The sequence below is a fragment of the Uranotaenia lowii genome, chromosome 2 (assembly GCF_029784155.1).
Source record: "Uranotaenia lowii strain MFRU-FL chromosome 2, ASM2978415v1, whole genome shotgun sequence".
Lineage (NCBI taxonomy): Eukaryota > Metazoa > Arthropoda > Insecta > Diptera > Culicidae > Uranotaenia > Uranotaenia lowii.
Genome location: NC_073692.1, coordinates 336708131 through 336723898, shown reverse-complemented (window position 1 = coordinate 336723898; position 15768 = coordinate 336708131). Strand labels below are relative to the sequence as shown.

At 35.7% G+C, this 15768-nt stretch overlaps 2 protein-coding genes across 3 annotated transcripts in view; one reads left to right on the top strand and one right to left on the bottom strand.

Annotated features, from left to right (window-relative positions):
- Nucleotides 1-13247, top strand: part of LOC129743006 (ATP synthase subunit a-like) — a 15446-nt gene extending 2199 nt beyond the window's left edge. The window contains exon 2 of the mRNA XM_055734950.1: nucleotides 12846-13247. Within this exon, the coding sequence (XP_055590925.1) occupies nucleotides 12846-13247 (402 nt within the window). The remainder of the gene's footprint in view (nucleotides 1-12845) is intronic.
- Nucleotides 1-15768, bottom strand: part of LOC129744360 (uncharacterized) — a 386715-nt gene that overhangs the window by 235721 nt on the left and 135226 nt on the right. The window lies entirely within an intron of this gene.

Here is a 15768-nt window from a genome sequence, read left to right as displayed (position 1 = left end):
TCTCTCTTCTCTCTTCTCTCTTCTCCTCTCTTTTCTCTTCTCTCTACTATCTATTATCCACTATCTACTATGATCTCTATACTATGTCTTAATACTATTTTCTCTGTAGTACGTTCTCATCTTTTTATCTGATCTTTTTTTTTAATTCTCTTTTTTCTTGTACAGGGTACGCCATCTGGATGTATCCAATTTCAACATCGAAGAACTCCTCCATATTTTAAGCCGATATGACAGGCCGATAAAATAATTTAAAAACCTCTTCATTTTTGAAAATGGCTAAAAAAAATCTCTCATTTTTAAATCTCACTATTTTTAACCGCTCTTCTAGTAATCTCTTTTTTATATTCTTTTTTTAAAACTATCTCTTTTAAATCTCTCAATTTAAATCTCTCGTTATAATTTCTTTTTTTTAATCGCTCTTTTCTAATCTCTCTTTTTAATCTCTCTTTTCTAATCTCTCTTTTCTAATCTCTCTTTTCAGTCTCTCTTCTCTTTAACTATCTCTTTATTAATCTCTCTTTTATAATCTCTATGTTTTATTAATCTCTATTTTTAAATCACTCTTTTTTGAATCACTTTTTTTTAATTTCTCCTCTTTTAATCTTTTTTTCAATCTCTCTATTTTATAATTTCTCTTTTTTCATTACCCATTTTTATACCTACTATTTTTTCATCTTCCATATTTATAGTTTCTCTTTTGTCATCTCTCATTATTATAATTTCTCTTTTTTCGTCTCTCATTTTTATATTTTCTCTTTTCTCGTTTCACATATTTTAAATTTCTCTTTTTTCATCTCGCATTTTTAAGATTTCTGTTTTTTAATCTCTTTTTGTTACCTCCTTTTATGTAATCTCTCTTATATTAATCGCTCTTTTTTAATCTCTCTTTTTAATCTCTCTTTTTTAATTTTTCTTTTATTAATTTCTCTTATTTATTTTTTTTAATCTCTTTTTTTATCTTTCTCTTTTTTAATTATTTTATCTCTCTTTTTTAATCTGTTTTTAATTATTTTTTGAATCTCTCCATTCTTAATCCTTTTTTATTCCTTTTTTTATCTTTCTTGTCTATTTTTTATAATCTCTCTTTTCAAATATCCCTTTTTTAATATTGCTTTTTAATATCTCTTTTTCAATCTCTTTTTTTCAAATCTCTTTTTTTAGTCCCTCATTTTAATCTATCTTTTTTTAATTATCTCTTTTTTAATGTCTCTCTTTCTAATCTTTTTTTTAATCTCTCTTTTATCTCTCTTTTTATCTTTCTTTCTGTACCTCTTTTCATCTCTCTTTCTATATCTCTTTTTTTCACTTTTTTCTCTCTTTTTTTATTTCACTTAATCTTTCTTTTCTAATCCCTTTTTTTCATCTTAATTTTTTAAATCTCTCTTTTTCTCATCTCTCTTTTTCTCATATCTCTTTGTCTCATCTCTCTTTTTCTCATCTCTCTTTTTCTCATCTCTCTTTTTCTCATCTCTCTTTTTCTCATCTCTCTTTTGACTCAACTCGCTTATCTCTCATCTCTATTTTTTGTTATCTTTCCTTTTATCTTTTCATACCATAACCAGATGCCGATATCGTAAACACTTTTTTCGCTAAGTACGTTTTGTATGGATTATCCAATTTTAGAACAACAGATCAATACATGAGATCTTCTCTGTTTTCATTTTCACTCAAATTCGCATCTAGCACAGCAAAGTCTAGCATAGCATAGGGTGACTAAACACATCTTGCATTGGCTGATACACAAAGCACAACTATTAATACAACAACTAACTAATATTATAATAAAGACAACACCAAAGATGCCAAAGTAAGTGTAAGGATTCAATACTTATTTCAAGTGCCACTTTAATTGTACTGTGAGTTACTTTAAAGAGGGTTTAAGATATGGAAGATCCTGCATGGCAAGTAGAGCTTGTTAATATAATAATAATGATATGTTCCATTCTTCCTTTTTCTTCAAAGTACCATTTGGTTGTATGCAATGATGGAGCCTTATAGTATCTTCAACCAGCCGGTCAAAGATTCTGTGTTTCAGCATTTTCCCACAAACCCGCATCTTTTTACGAAAAATTAAAAGAAAATAATGGTCTGTAATATGGACGACTCCTATTTTTTAACCCTATGAGTATGGAGTCAAAAACAAAATAATAATTTGTTTTAAGAAGCGGAAAATGTCGAATAGTTTTTAGGGCGAATAAGTTTTTAGACATTAACCAAGGGCGGAAGACCTCGTTATCTCACGCTATCCTTTCGAACTATGAGGAAATCGAAGTCTACTTAAGAGACATGACTAGGGCATCACTCCTACAGTATCTAAAGAAAAACTATATTCGAACTTTATTCGTACATTATGTTATAAGATAAACGAGCTAAATTTCAATGTTATTGGGATCCATTTAAAATTCCACAAGCTTAAATGTACTATAAGCTTTGAAAAAGTGTGATGCCTCCATTTATTTTTACTTCAGAACACTAACTTCAGCCGAACCGTAAGACAAAAATAAAAACATGCTTGTTTACTAGGGGGAACATGGGAGATAAACCAACAGCTTGTTTCCTTATCTGCAGGATATCCCCTGACTCAGACTGCCGACCTGCCACCTGCCCATTCGGTCCGGTTAAGTTACGGGACTTATGTTCATGTGTGGGCAATTCCCCAGAAAACATTACAGGATTTTTCCTTAATTTTGCCAATCTGCATTGCCCGGTCCAGATTGTCACCATCATGTTTGGGCCCGGTTTTTTTTTTTTTGTTATTCTTGCCAAGCCGTTCGTTGGGTTGCTGGACAAAATTCTCTATAGATTGGAAAGAAACTCACAAGTTCATACATGCGGCAAAAGAATCGTCCAAGAATCACACCGTTCGTCGTCCGTACATGAGGGACACATCCAGCAAAACGAACAATCACTTGCTCCTCGGAATATCTCCCCCATCGACTCTTGTACCGGGCTGCAGGCGAAATAACCATGTAAAAGAGTGAGTCGAATAAAACAAACGTTTTATCACAAAGTTTTTGCATTGCTCCGGAGAAATTTTCCGCATCAGGAACGTACAATGTTGTTATATCGTTATGGGGCCACGTTCGAACAAATATAGTACCCACTCACTCACATACCCTTACGCTTACTCGTTGAGACGTTCACAGAAACACACAATCATACATATGCAACTTGTTCAACTTTTCCCTCCCGAAAGTTGTACCAGATCCCAATCGGAGAGTGTCTCTTTGGGATTCGATCGCTGCCCCGAAATGTGCCCGGAACTCCCCAACTAGACCCTCACATTCCCGCTTCAGGCCAAAGGAGGAAAGTCTCGGAACGACCCAATGACTTCCCCGGGCTTCGGGGGGATAAAAGTTCTATCCTCTTGATGAGGAAAAGTTATTTCCTCGGTTCCGGCTCCCCCCATACGAACATATATTGGTGAAATTCTCTGCATAGTAAAACTATTTGAGAATTCAATTATTTTAGTTACACTCAACTTGGAGGCGTTTATCACCAATCAGTTGGATTTGGCTGGAGGAAGGAATGGCTGGCCGGTTCGATAACAGCATTTCGTTGAATCACTTCAAAGCCAACATGCAGACATGGCCCGGAGAAGTGAGCAGCAAAGCTCTCTGTTTCTCCGTTCATTTGTTTAGCTTTGTTTGTGATTTATTTACAACTTCTGCCGGCTTCCCAGGCTACGTGATCTTTTCACTGTATCTCTCTCTACTCTGAAGTTCAATGGGATTGTTGTGTGCGAAAGTCTGTTAATGCGAATCGTCAAAATAGAGTTTACGTACAAGTGCAAACACTGGTGATTGAGCTTTAATGAAGACAGGTTGAGAGTCAATCAATTCTTATGCAATACATACCTAGTTTTAACCATTCAATATATCAGATTCTATTTATCTAGGCATTTTTGATCGATGACTGCAATAAATTTAACAATTTTTGTCTGTTACATCAAAGGTCGACAAAAGTTCCAAATTGATGCCCGAACCAAAAAGAACACAAGAGAATCTTAAAAAATAATATTAAGCATAATTTCATTCCGCGGTAGGTAAATACAAGTTTTCCGTGTTTGTTATGTGAAAAATGGATTAATTAGATTTTTGGATCATGTGTTTCCTCATTTTGTCTATTCGCCAAAATTTTGATATCCAGAATGACTGTTCGCTTTTTTGAATCACTCATCGCAGAAGCAAAATTTAGGATAATTTTGCTTGGCAAAGCAGCTACAAGTAATCTCATTGAACATATTTGCAAATTTTAACACATAACCATTCAAAAATCTCTACTATTGGCATTTTTGCCTGTGTAAAATTGATCTGAGAATGTAAGAATGCCTCTTTTCGATCCAGGAATTACTATTGGCCGTTTTTGTTCGCGATAAAATTTGGAGGAGAGGATCTTCGGTAGATGGAAATCAACAAAAATTACTTTTCATCCCCAGGATGAAGAGGGCGCAAAGAGCATCGTAAATGCACACTCATAAAAAAAACTATTCGCCTTTAAAAAAAATTAAATTTAAATACACTTAAAAAAGGATCATATATTTAGATGTAAAATACAAAGTTTAATACGTTTATACTAGGAACTGGATTTGTTTACAATTGGCGTATACGCCCTTTTCGAAAATCGATAAGAAATCATCGCTCGTTTCCCTAAGTTAAATTCTAATTTTGAGTTCAGAATTATAAATAAATATTTGATTAAACCGATTTGCGTGAAACTCGACTGGAGAGATTTTAGAGGGCCGGGGAAGGTCTCTATAATATTTTTAAGCCTCCCTTTTGGGAAGAGGGAGGAGACTTCCCATGCAAAAAAAAAAAACTGTTTGAATAACTCAAGAACTGATCATGCAAATGGAACCAAATTTAGCATGGGAGTGTATTTGGTTACGGAAAATGTTCCTAAAATGGTGTGTTACCCTTCTTTCCTTTCAGTGAGGAAATAGGAAGCGAGGAGGGTGGTTCCCATAATATTTGAGACCCCTCCCTCTTTTCATTACGGTGATAGCAAGGGTGGAGGGGGATTTTCATATGATTTTTATTTCATAACTCGAAATTTAATCAAGCAAATAGAACTAAATTGAAATAGGACCCCTCTCTCTTTCCAGTGAAGAAAAAGGAAAGGGGAGGGAGGCTCCCTTACTATTTTTGCATAACTCGAGAACCGATCATGGAAATCGTATTAAATTTGGTATGGGAGGGTATTTGAATACAAAAAAAGTTTCTATGATTATTTGAACATCTGCTTCATCAATCATCAAGGAAGGAAGGGAGAAGGGGGGGCTCTTTTTTTGCAAAACTCGAGAACTAATCAAGCAAATGGAACCTAATTTGGCATGCGATGTTATTTGAATATGATAAATATTTCTATGATTATTTACTACTCCTCATTTTTTTCCTGTGAGGGGATTGGAAAGGGGGGGGGGGGGGGGGTTCGAAAAATTGTTTTTTTTTTTCATAACTCTAGAACTATTCGAACAAATGGTACCTAATTTGGTATAGGGCATTTAGGAACGAAGGAAATGAAAAAGGTACCCCAATACAATTTTGTTGGTATAACTTGAGAACTAATCAAGCAAATTTAATCAATTTTGGCAAGTTATTTGGGTGTGAAAATGTTTCTATACTTTTGTATAAGGGAGGGAAAAAGGGAGTTCCTTATCGATTTTAGACCTAATAACTTATTTACCAGTAAATTAATTTTTGATATGAGAGGGTTTTTTAGGTACGAAAAACATGGATGATGATTAGAGACCCCTACCAATTTCCAGCAGTGGAAGATAGGAAGAAAAAAGGGGGCTCCCATACAAGCTTTTGTTGCCATAGATTAAAAACTTATTTAGCAAAAGGGACCATCTACCACGAATAATTTGAACCCTTTCTTTTGTAGAACGGAATCGGGATGAAGGAAGAATAATTATTTGCTGATGCTGATTATAATCAGCAAATCACGACAAGTAGGTTTCTCTCAATTTTGGATAAAATCTGGCTAGAAAATTTTGGTGGAATTAAGTCAGACCTGTGTATTTCTAGAATCTCCGAAAGTACAATTACTTACTTTTCTGTACTAAATAGCTATCGCTACTTTTTCACAGATGCATACCTGAAAACAAAAAGAAAACAAAAAGATTAGGTGGTTGAAATTTGATCTAATTGATTTTATGATAAAAGAGATAAAAATGAAGCTAAGGAGATTGGTTTTTGTTTCTATTATCAAAACATTAGTCAAAAGAATCTTCTGATCAGAAAAAGGATATATAAGACCAAAATTATTTCGCTAGAATTAAGAGGTATCTCGGTCTTTAAGCACTTGCCAATTTCGTTTAGCGATAACTTCCGCAATTTTTCTGACTGTATTAAGCGTTCATTCAAGTAAATCTGTGAATGATTACGCAAAAACGAAGGTAAATTAAACCAGTTATCGAAATCAAACTTATCCATTGACAAAATAATGTTTGCGCCAAAAAATTGTGAATGCATTTTCATTGATGAGACATGGCCGTTAGAACGGGAGGGTGGGGGGGGGGGGTGAGATTTGGGGTTTAATCCCCTCCTCCCCATGAAATTCTAAAAATGCCAGGCGAAATGTTTTTCTCTAAACTCCAAATTTCAAATTCTTAATCACATTTTGATGAACGACTTAAATGATTCAAGAGTAATAATCTAGGCCCATATCTAAAGCCAAAACCTCGAAATCTTATTCCAGGTCCACAATTCTACTACAGTTTTAAAAAAAAAATCTCACTTCTTGATATAAATTAAGTCCCGAATATCGAATTTCAATAATATAAAACTAAGCTTGCCAAATTGCTCAGATGTTGTCCGATTTTGTTCACATTAATTGCAAAATCAAACAAAAATTTGAGAAAGAATTCATGTTAAAAACCGACAATTCAGAATAGAAATAAGAGATTTCTGGTTGAGGGTTTTGATACGTATTTCGCTTGTTGGTTCATAACGGAAAGAAATCTGGATCTTAGATTAAAAATTCGTAGTCAAATTCGGAATTCAAATTTTGAACTCAGGTTCAAAAGCCATGATTAACATAACACATAAACATATCAATGAGAGAGTATCGATAAGGATTCAAACTGCAGGAGATCACAGTTTCATAGTTTTATATCTAGATTCAAAATTAAAATTTAAATTTAATCAGGGTCAGTTTGGAACCACATTTTCACAGGTTTATAGTTATAAAATAAATTTTTATGAATTTTTATGGTCAAGGATTTGTACATTATCTCCAAGCGAAAATTAAGTTGTGAAGTTTTTATATTAATAACCTTGAAATAAAACTTCGAAAATCCATTATTTATGATTTGAATCTCATAAAAACATGAATTTCTAGGAATTGATTTCGAGGGATAAGACTTAAAATAAATTTCTAACTATTATTCTAAAATAACTATGAGCTGAATAATAACATAGAACCTACAAATTTTTAATACTCTTCATGAATGAATTGTTCAGACAAAACTGATATGAGAAAAATTTGACACCAAACCCCCCCAATCAATGAACCGTCAAATTGTTCAAGTCACACAAAATAAATTTTGAAAAGAGGACTGAAATGTTGACCTAATTAGGCATATTTTTGCTCTTTTAGATTGTAGAAATACGAAACACAGAGTTTTTGACGAATTTTCAAAGGTAGCTGTTTTTCGAACTTTTTGTCAATTTGCAATTTCTCAGTTTTTCTTAAAAAAAAGTATTTTTCTATGCAACATATAGCTTCTAACCATTTGAGTTACATTACTAGATTTTAAACATTATAAATTTGGTAAAAATTGGTTGAAATACAAGAGAGATATAGCGTTTTTAAGCGAGAAGTGACAAAAGACACTCAAGGTCTGATTAGGAAGTTATTTTAAGGGCTTTCAGGGTGCGTCCATAAAAAAAAGTTATGATGCAACATTAAAGATTTTAAGAATTCATTGAGGGCCCCGAAGAAATTGTTTTATTTGGATGCACCCGAATGCCAAACTTCCAATAGTGTCATATTGAAACTGAAGAGCGGATTATGGTTAAAGTGTGTACCTAAAAGATTTCCATTAACTTTTATAGATACTTTATTAGAAAAGCTGATAAAATTGCAACAAAGTTTTGTGCACTTAAATATGGTCTAGATTTTTTCACGAACAAATCTAACCATAGATAGTTTGGAAAATAAAATTATTATCAAATAATAAAGAAATCCCCAATATTCAACTTGATTTGTCTATCAGCTCTACTTTTTGAAATTTATAGATCGATTGTAGAAAAACATAGTTGAAAATATTTTCAAAAGGATTGTGTTGCAACTCTCTACAATATTAATATGATTTCTTACAAAAGATTTGAACAATTTTTCCTAAGATAGCAAGTGAAATGATATATGTTTGGTACGCCATATCTTCAAAACTAGAACTTCTAGGCAACATTTGAAGGTGTCCGATAATTTTAACCTTAGATAACTTCAAAATCTGTTATAAAGAAATTATCATTGAGATCATTGAGACAAAAATGATGTTTTCATATGTAATCGTAAAGCAGATTCGAAATAACTATATTTTAGGCAATAAATTCGTAAGGTTAAGCCTTCAAAATTGTAAGTAACACACCGTCCCAGAATAGAGAGAGCCCCCAGAAACACCTACAATAATGTCATCAAACAAATCATATCATTTCGCCCAGAACGTTTGCTCCCGGTGTACCTTTCTCCAGCAAGCCGAAACTGCTCATTATCAAAAGGACGTCAAATTGCTGCCGAAAACATAATTATCCGGAACATCGTAACCATTCCTACAGAGCCATCGCAAATTGACGTAACCATAAAACCGGATACAGCCGGCAATATTCCGGCCCTTTTTATTTCCCTTGGCATATCAAACGACGAGAGAGGTTCCACCTTCGGCAAACTTGTAGGAGATATTCGCCGATGCCATCATCCTCTTCTTGGGCTGGGGCGGGAGCTCGGAAAGTGGGAGATGAGCCCGCCCCGAAGAACAAATGCTTGCGACCAAACCAACCAATCCGATATTCGACGACTGCTGTCGTTTTAATAAAGCCGGCAATAAAAAAAAGAGGTAGTCCTTTTTACAGCCATTTTCCACGGTATTTCATATTTCACTTCCAATTACTTCTTAGCATACCTATGGATGGCACAATAGCCCCGGCTCAAGCTGATGCACCGAACATTTTCCGACATAATGCCACCACCTTTCGAAGGTTGGCAACCGAAAAATGGTTTCGGATTCACCGGTTACGGGCCTACTCCCTGGGTCTGGTTAGGCCCAAAAAAAGGAAAAAACGCGAGGAAATGTCCTTTCAGACCATATACACTGGTTACATCAGGCGATCAATGGAATGACAATGCTCTCTGGGCTCGGTTCGTGTTGTTGGACACAGACTTCATAAGCGAATGGGGTTGGATTGGCTCATTTGTACATATTCTGAACACCATTCTTGCTTCTGGCGGCCAGGAGGATAACCATTATCGTAGATACTGGCAGAGCGAAGTGTTGGCGGTGTCATCGAGAAGTCGTCCGTTCGCTTGTTCGTTGGATGTGGAAAAATTACTCTGCCCGGAATCGCTGCGATGATGTTCCACTCGACAGCGTTTCAATCCAGCCATGAATTTATGCTGTCCCAGACAGCGTGAGCGAGGTCCACCGGATAGTCGGAATCCTATACCTCCAGGGAAACGAACGGTCGAAAACACTTGAAATTTATCGATAGCTGTTCAATATTTTAGGTTTAAAAACGTTTTTAAAGAAGAATGTTGAAAAAAAATTATATTCAAATATGACGCAAAAAGTACCTAAATAATAAGCTAAATAATAAAGGTCGATCCAAGTGTATCGAAAAGACAGAATTCTAAGAGGAACATTCAATTGGACACAATTCCCACCATCGCTTAGATGTTGATATTCTCAACACTAATCAGTGGATTTAGTTAGTATTAAAACCTTAAAATCGAATTTTTTTTCGAGTTTTGTAGAGTTTCTACATTTTGAAAAAAAAATCCAAAAATAAATTTTCAAAATATGGATTCATGGCAACTTAAAACTAACAATTTGATCACCTGGCTCTGTCTGATTTTAGGGCCTCAATTGAGGAGTAATGTTACAGCTAGAACGTCTATTAAACCTTTTTCATTAGTAACGATATTTAACAGCTAATCCAGTTCGATAAAACGAGGGCGGATTTCAAAGTTGTGTTGATAAAATGTGTTCAGAATCATCCGCAAGATCAAACAGCTTAAAAAATATCGTTGAAACATACACCCACAAATCAGAATCTACTCCACTAATCACCTTCCTTGGAGGTGGAATTATTGGCATAACATTTTATGCCGGACCCGTATTAACAAGCTCTCTCATCACTGGCATTGCCCTCCCAACGCAACCGCATTGCATATGTCTAAAAGAAACCAAATTAAATATATCCCATATCCCATCACAAGACAAAGCAGGATTATAATTGTCGAATGATGTACCGACCACAGTGTGAGAATGTAAACCGATATTAGAAAAAAAATCTTTGTATCCAACCTCCGGCAAGCAACCATCGGCTAAGATGACTGGCAATAAGCAGCTGTGAGTGTGTATGTAAACCGGCAATAGAAAATAGTTTCTCGTTTCCCATTCCCATTCCCATTCCCATTCCAATTCCAATCTCATTCCTATTCCTATTCCTATCCCTATTCCCATTCCTATTCCCATTCCTATTCCTATTCCTATTCCCATGCTTGGCATCGCTCCTCAGATTAGCCCGTTCAGAGTAAGAGCGTGTATTTTTTTCGCTGTGCTCTTCCCAAACGGAGAATCTGTAAAAATGCTCAGTTACCTCCAGAGCGACCAAGCGTCCACCCAAGTGTGGGCCAGAGAAGCAAACAAACTGATGAAGTGCGTTCTCAGTGCAGATAAATTCGTTCGCACTCGGGCGAAAGAGACGCTTACCAGAAAACTCGGTTTGTCTTCATCGGTTGCGTCTGGATCGATGTTTCGAAGTGCGTCGGAATTTACAATGCAGAACATAAATCTAACGGAACTAAATTAATAACACCAATGGTAGTCAAGATAGAATGCTGGTGTCTTCGACAACATTGCTCTGTATAATATAGCGCATATTTTGATATGAAAAATAAAGTTTAGAGGTCCACCGATAGCGTGATATAAATCATAACTTTCTTGTTAAGCATTTTAGAGCTTAAGTTTTTTCTACAAAGTTATTTATCTCAATAGAATACACAACTTTGTTTAACATGTCAAAGTTCTACAATCTTTACCCAAGGAGATACGGTTAAATTAAAAAAAAAAATACTTGAAAAATGCTTTTCTAAAAGTTATTGTTATTATCGCGCTATTTTTGAATCTCTCGACTTTAAATTTTATAAAACACCTATCTGGTCATTCCTAAGCGAGTTCCTCTAGATTGATGTTCTGCACCAGGATCAATGATTAGCTACGAAAGCTTTCTTCGGTCGAAAAATATCAAAAACGTAGCGGTAAAGGAAGATAAATCCTAAATTTTTAAGATTTGTGAAAGTTTTGCATTTTATTACTAAAATTTGTTCCAGATCCCTGCATAATTACGGTTTGTTTAATAGACAAAGATTTTTGGATAATTTTAGTAAATGTTACTTTGCGAATCGCTGCTTTTGTAAATTAATGCTACCCACGTACGATTTTAAAGTACATAAACCTAAGTATACAGCAATTAGCGGATGCCCGGATATTGTGAAAAAACTACTTGGATTTTGCCCTGATTATTTGGAAAATGAAACAAGAAAATCGAATTCAGTTTAAAATTGTTTGTTGAAAATTGGATTTGTGAAAGTTTGTTTCATAAAAAATCAAACCAAAACTTTCCTTCGTATGCTTTAAACTTAAATTTAACACTGCTGATGTGTTGCGACAAAAAAATTTAAGTCGTTTTTCTTCACTAGATAAATGTCTGGAATTTCCTCAGATTTTGACGGATATTGCTCAGTTTTTGGAATGGAAAATTTCAGATTATTGACCCGGTATTCCCCATGTTTTTCAAATAACTTGCCAGGAAGTGCCCTACCCGGCTACCTACAAAAATAGTTCATACCTAAACCTACATTGGACCTCTTCGACTGATGCTCTGTTCCGCTCTGCATAACGGCTTTTCTGAAGAAAACATTCCTGCATTGAAATCTTTCTGGCTTGATACACTGAGCTACTCAGCAGCGTCGCTAGAGCACAATTTTCTAGCCAGCTCCTTCTCTTTTCTTTAGAGCGAGCGACGTCCACCCGACCGTCAGAGCAACCGCATTCGGGCGCACTCGGCAAAAAGATAAGTGAACGTTGATCGGCTGAGCAGTGCACTCGGGAACCGAAATGATAAAAGTGTAATTCGTTCTCTGCTCTGTTCTGTTTGCGAGGTGTTGGACAAGCATGCCTATTCCTATTCCTATTCATATTCCCTTTCCCTTTTCCTTTTCCTTTCCCTTTCCATTTCCATTTCCATTTCCCTTTCCCATTTCCTTTCCCATTCCCTTTCCCATTCCCATTCCCATTCCCTTTCCGATTCCGATTCCGATTTCGATTCCGATTTCGATTCCGATTCCTATTCCTATTCCTATTCCTATTCCCATTCCTATTCCTATTCCTATTCCTATTCCTATTCCTATTCCTATTCCTATTCCTATTCCTATTTCTATTTCTATTCCTGTTCCTGTTCCTGTTCCTGTTCCTGTTCCTGTTCCTGTTCCTGTTCCTGTTCCTGTTCCTGTTCCTGTTCCTGTTCCTGTTCCTGTTCCTGTTCCTGTTCCTGTTTCTGTTCCTGTTCCTGTTCCTGTTCCTATTCCTATTCCTGTTCCTGTTCCTATTCCTGTTCCAGTTCCTGTTCCTGTTCCTGTTCCTGTTCCTGTTCCTGTTCCTGTTCCTGTTCCTGTTCCTGTTCCTGTTCCTGTTCCTGTTCTTGTTCCTGTTCCTGTTCCTGTTCCTGTTCCTGTTCCTGTTCCTGTTCATATTCCTGTTCCTGTTCCTGTTCCTGTTCCTGTTCCTGTTCCTGTTCCTGTTCCTGTTCCTGTTCCTGTTCATGTTCCTGTTCCTGTTCCTGTTCCTGTTCCTGTTCCTGTTCCTGTTCCTGTTCCTGTTCCCAACCCCATTATCACTCCCATTCCAGATCCCATCCCATTCAAATTCACATCTTATTCCCATTGCAATTCCCATCCCATCCATATTCCTATTGGAATTCCCATCCCATTTACATTTCCATTTCTATCTCATTCCCATCTAAGACAAATGAGGATGAAAAAACAAACCACTGGCCAAATGGCAGACGGTCTACGCATTGCGTTTTTTTTGGTGATCAGCCATGGCAAAAGACGGTGACAATAAATCTTCGTTTGCTAACTGATTCATTTGGTGCACTGATTGAGTTATCGGACTGGCAAGTCGATATAAAAATGTTACGTTGGGTTCGATTCTCACTTTTTTTTTATTTCGAGAAAAATTTTGCAATAGGATGAAAATCTAATAAAATGTGCATCATTTTGCTTGGGAGCTCGAGTCTTTATGCCAGCAGTGTTTTTCCAATAGTATCAACGTTGATACAGTACACTTTTCAGCGCATTTGTGTCCGCATAGAGTTAGCGCCGAGCGGCATTAAAATTTTCCACCTCTTCTTAGGGGTAGTAAGAAAATATTTCGTCTGAGGTTCCTACCTTGGGGAACGGACAATTTTACAGTGTGGAAGAATTTCTCAAGTCCTGGGGTCTACAACGCTTATTTTTGGTTCAAAACTCATCCATGATTTTTTTGCAGAATTTTCAAGTAACGTTTGCATAAGTGTATTTGAACTTTAAGGTTTGTATGGGAAAATTGAATATTTTGTACTGAAACTCACCATCATTTTTAATTCTTCTACGGAGACGAGCCTCCTGATGGTTTTTGTGCCAATTTATAAAAATCTAGGAAATTTTTCGCTGAACAACTTTGTCCAACACCGTAACTTTGTATCTAATTAGGCAAAAAAGTTATTAGCTGTTTAACGGGGGTCTGTCTTTTGGCATTGAAAAACAACAAATTCAATTGACATCACTGCTGGAGCCTCACGAAGTGTTGCATTAAAAGTAGTTATGCAATACCTCGCTACACGCTCTTTTATTTTTACTCAAAATTAAGTACGACCGAGGTTCAAAACATAGTTCGTTTCTATGAACTTAAAGTTAAGTACCCTTTTTCCTCCTTGCGATGGTTCAAAATGGAGTTCGAACTGCGAACTCAAAACTGATCCTTTTTTTTCCTTCGGCGAGGGAGCAAAGCTGAGTTCGACCTTATGAACTAAAAATTGAACTCTCTTTGTTGGACTGAAAATACCGTGTCAGCGTAAAATTCTGTCCGTCATTGTCATCATATGGTGAGCGGCTTGGAATGTCCGGAAACTTCCGGATGTTGTTTACTTCCCGTAGGAAGTAACATCCGGAAGTTTTCTTTGACCGGGAGTGTCAAAACTTTCCACCGCTCTGCAATTGCAATGCAATGTACCGGAACAGCAACATCCGGGTACAACAAAATTTTTATCATCCTTTAATTCCCTGAAAATAAGCTACCCCCGAAAAAAAAGGATAAATTCAAGTTCGGCTGCCGAACTTAGTATTGAGTATGCATATCAGAACTTAGTTTTGCTATTGCCCAAACAAACTCAAAGTTGAGGGAAGCCACTGAAGTGCTGTTTTGAACCAAAACTACTTAATTTTAAGTTTAAAAAAAAGAGCGTGTAGGCACCAAGCAGTGGTGTCAATTGAATTTATTGTTTATCAATGCCAAAATACATACCCCTGTTAAAAAGCTAATAACTTTTTGGTCCAATAAGATACAGATACGAAGTCACGGTCTTCGACAAAGTTGTTCAGTGGAAATTTTCTTTAGAGAATTTATAAATTAGCACAATTGTCACAAAAATTATGAGTTGCTCGGTTCCACAGAATAAACAAAAATGTCAGTACAAAACCCATACAAATCTAAAGGTTCAAATTTACTCACGTAAACGTAACTTAAAAATTCAGTAAATTATCATGGATGAGTTTTGAACCAAAACGGTGCCGGCCTTATCCCCACGGTGTGCCGGTTTTACCTCCACTAGTTTATGAATACTGTTTTTTCACTGTTGTTATAAATTAATACTATACTTTTAATACTATACTTTTAAAAAACGGTAAAATCACAGACAGCGTAGATATCTTATTAAAGACAATCTAAGCAATGATTTTGTGAAGGAAATAGAAAAAAATTTACTTTTAGTTCTTGCAAAATGAGCATTTCTTTAGTAGGCGGCCGAGCTTGCCCCCAGTTCCCCTACGTAATATTTGAATGACCCCTTGTAGTAATTTCAGCTGAATTTGAAGTATTGAGAACTCGTGGTCCCTCTCTTGGATAGTAACACTCATCTTTCAGGAAAGCTGACGTTTGTGGAAAGGTTGACTGCAGGAAATATTAACACTGTCTTTTTTACAATTTGGAAATCTCAAGATATGTTGTATCACAAAACAAGCTATAAATTTTTCAAAATTGAAGAAAATGGCAAATCACATGATTAAGCCCATATATAATTTATAGCAATATTTTTATTTTCTTCTATCCAGGCGAATTAAAAAGATACTGCGAGGTAAACGGAATGCATTGATGCCGTAATCGAAAAAATATTTAGAGTGTATAGTTTTTAAACCTTATTCACTGATTGGATATTTTCATTTTTTTCATCCCATTAAAATTCTAAAAAAAAATAATTAGGAAGCTCCAAAGTTGAAGAAAATACA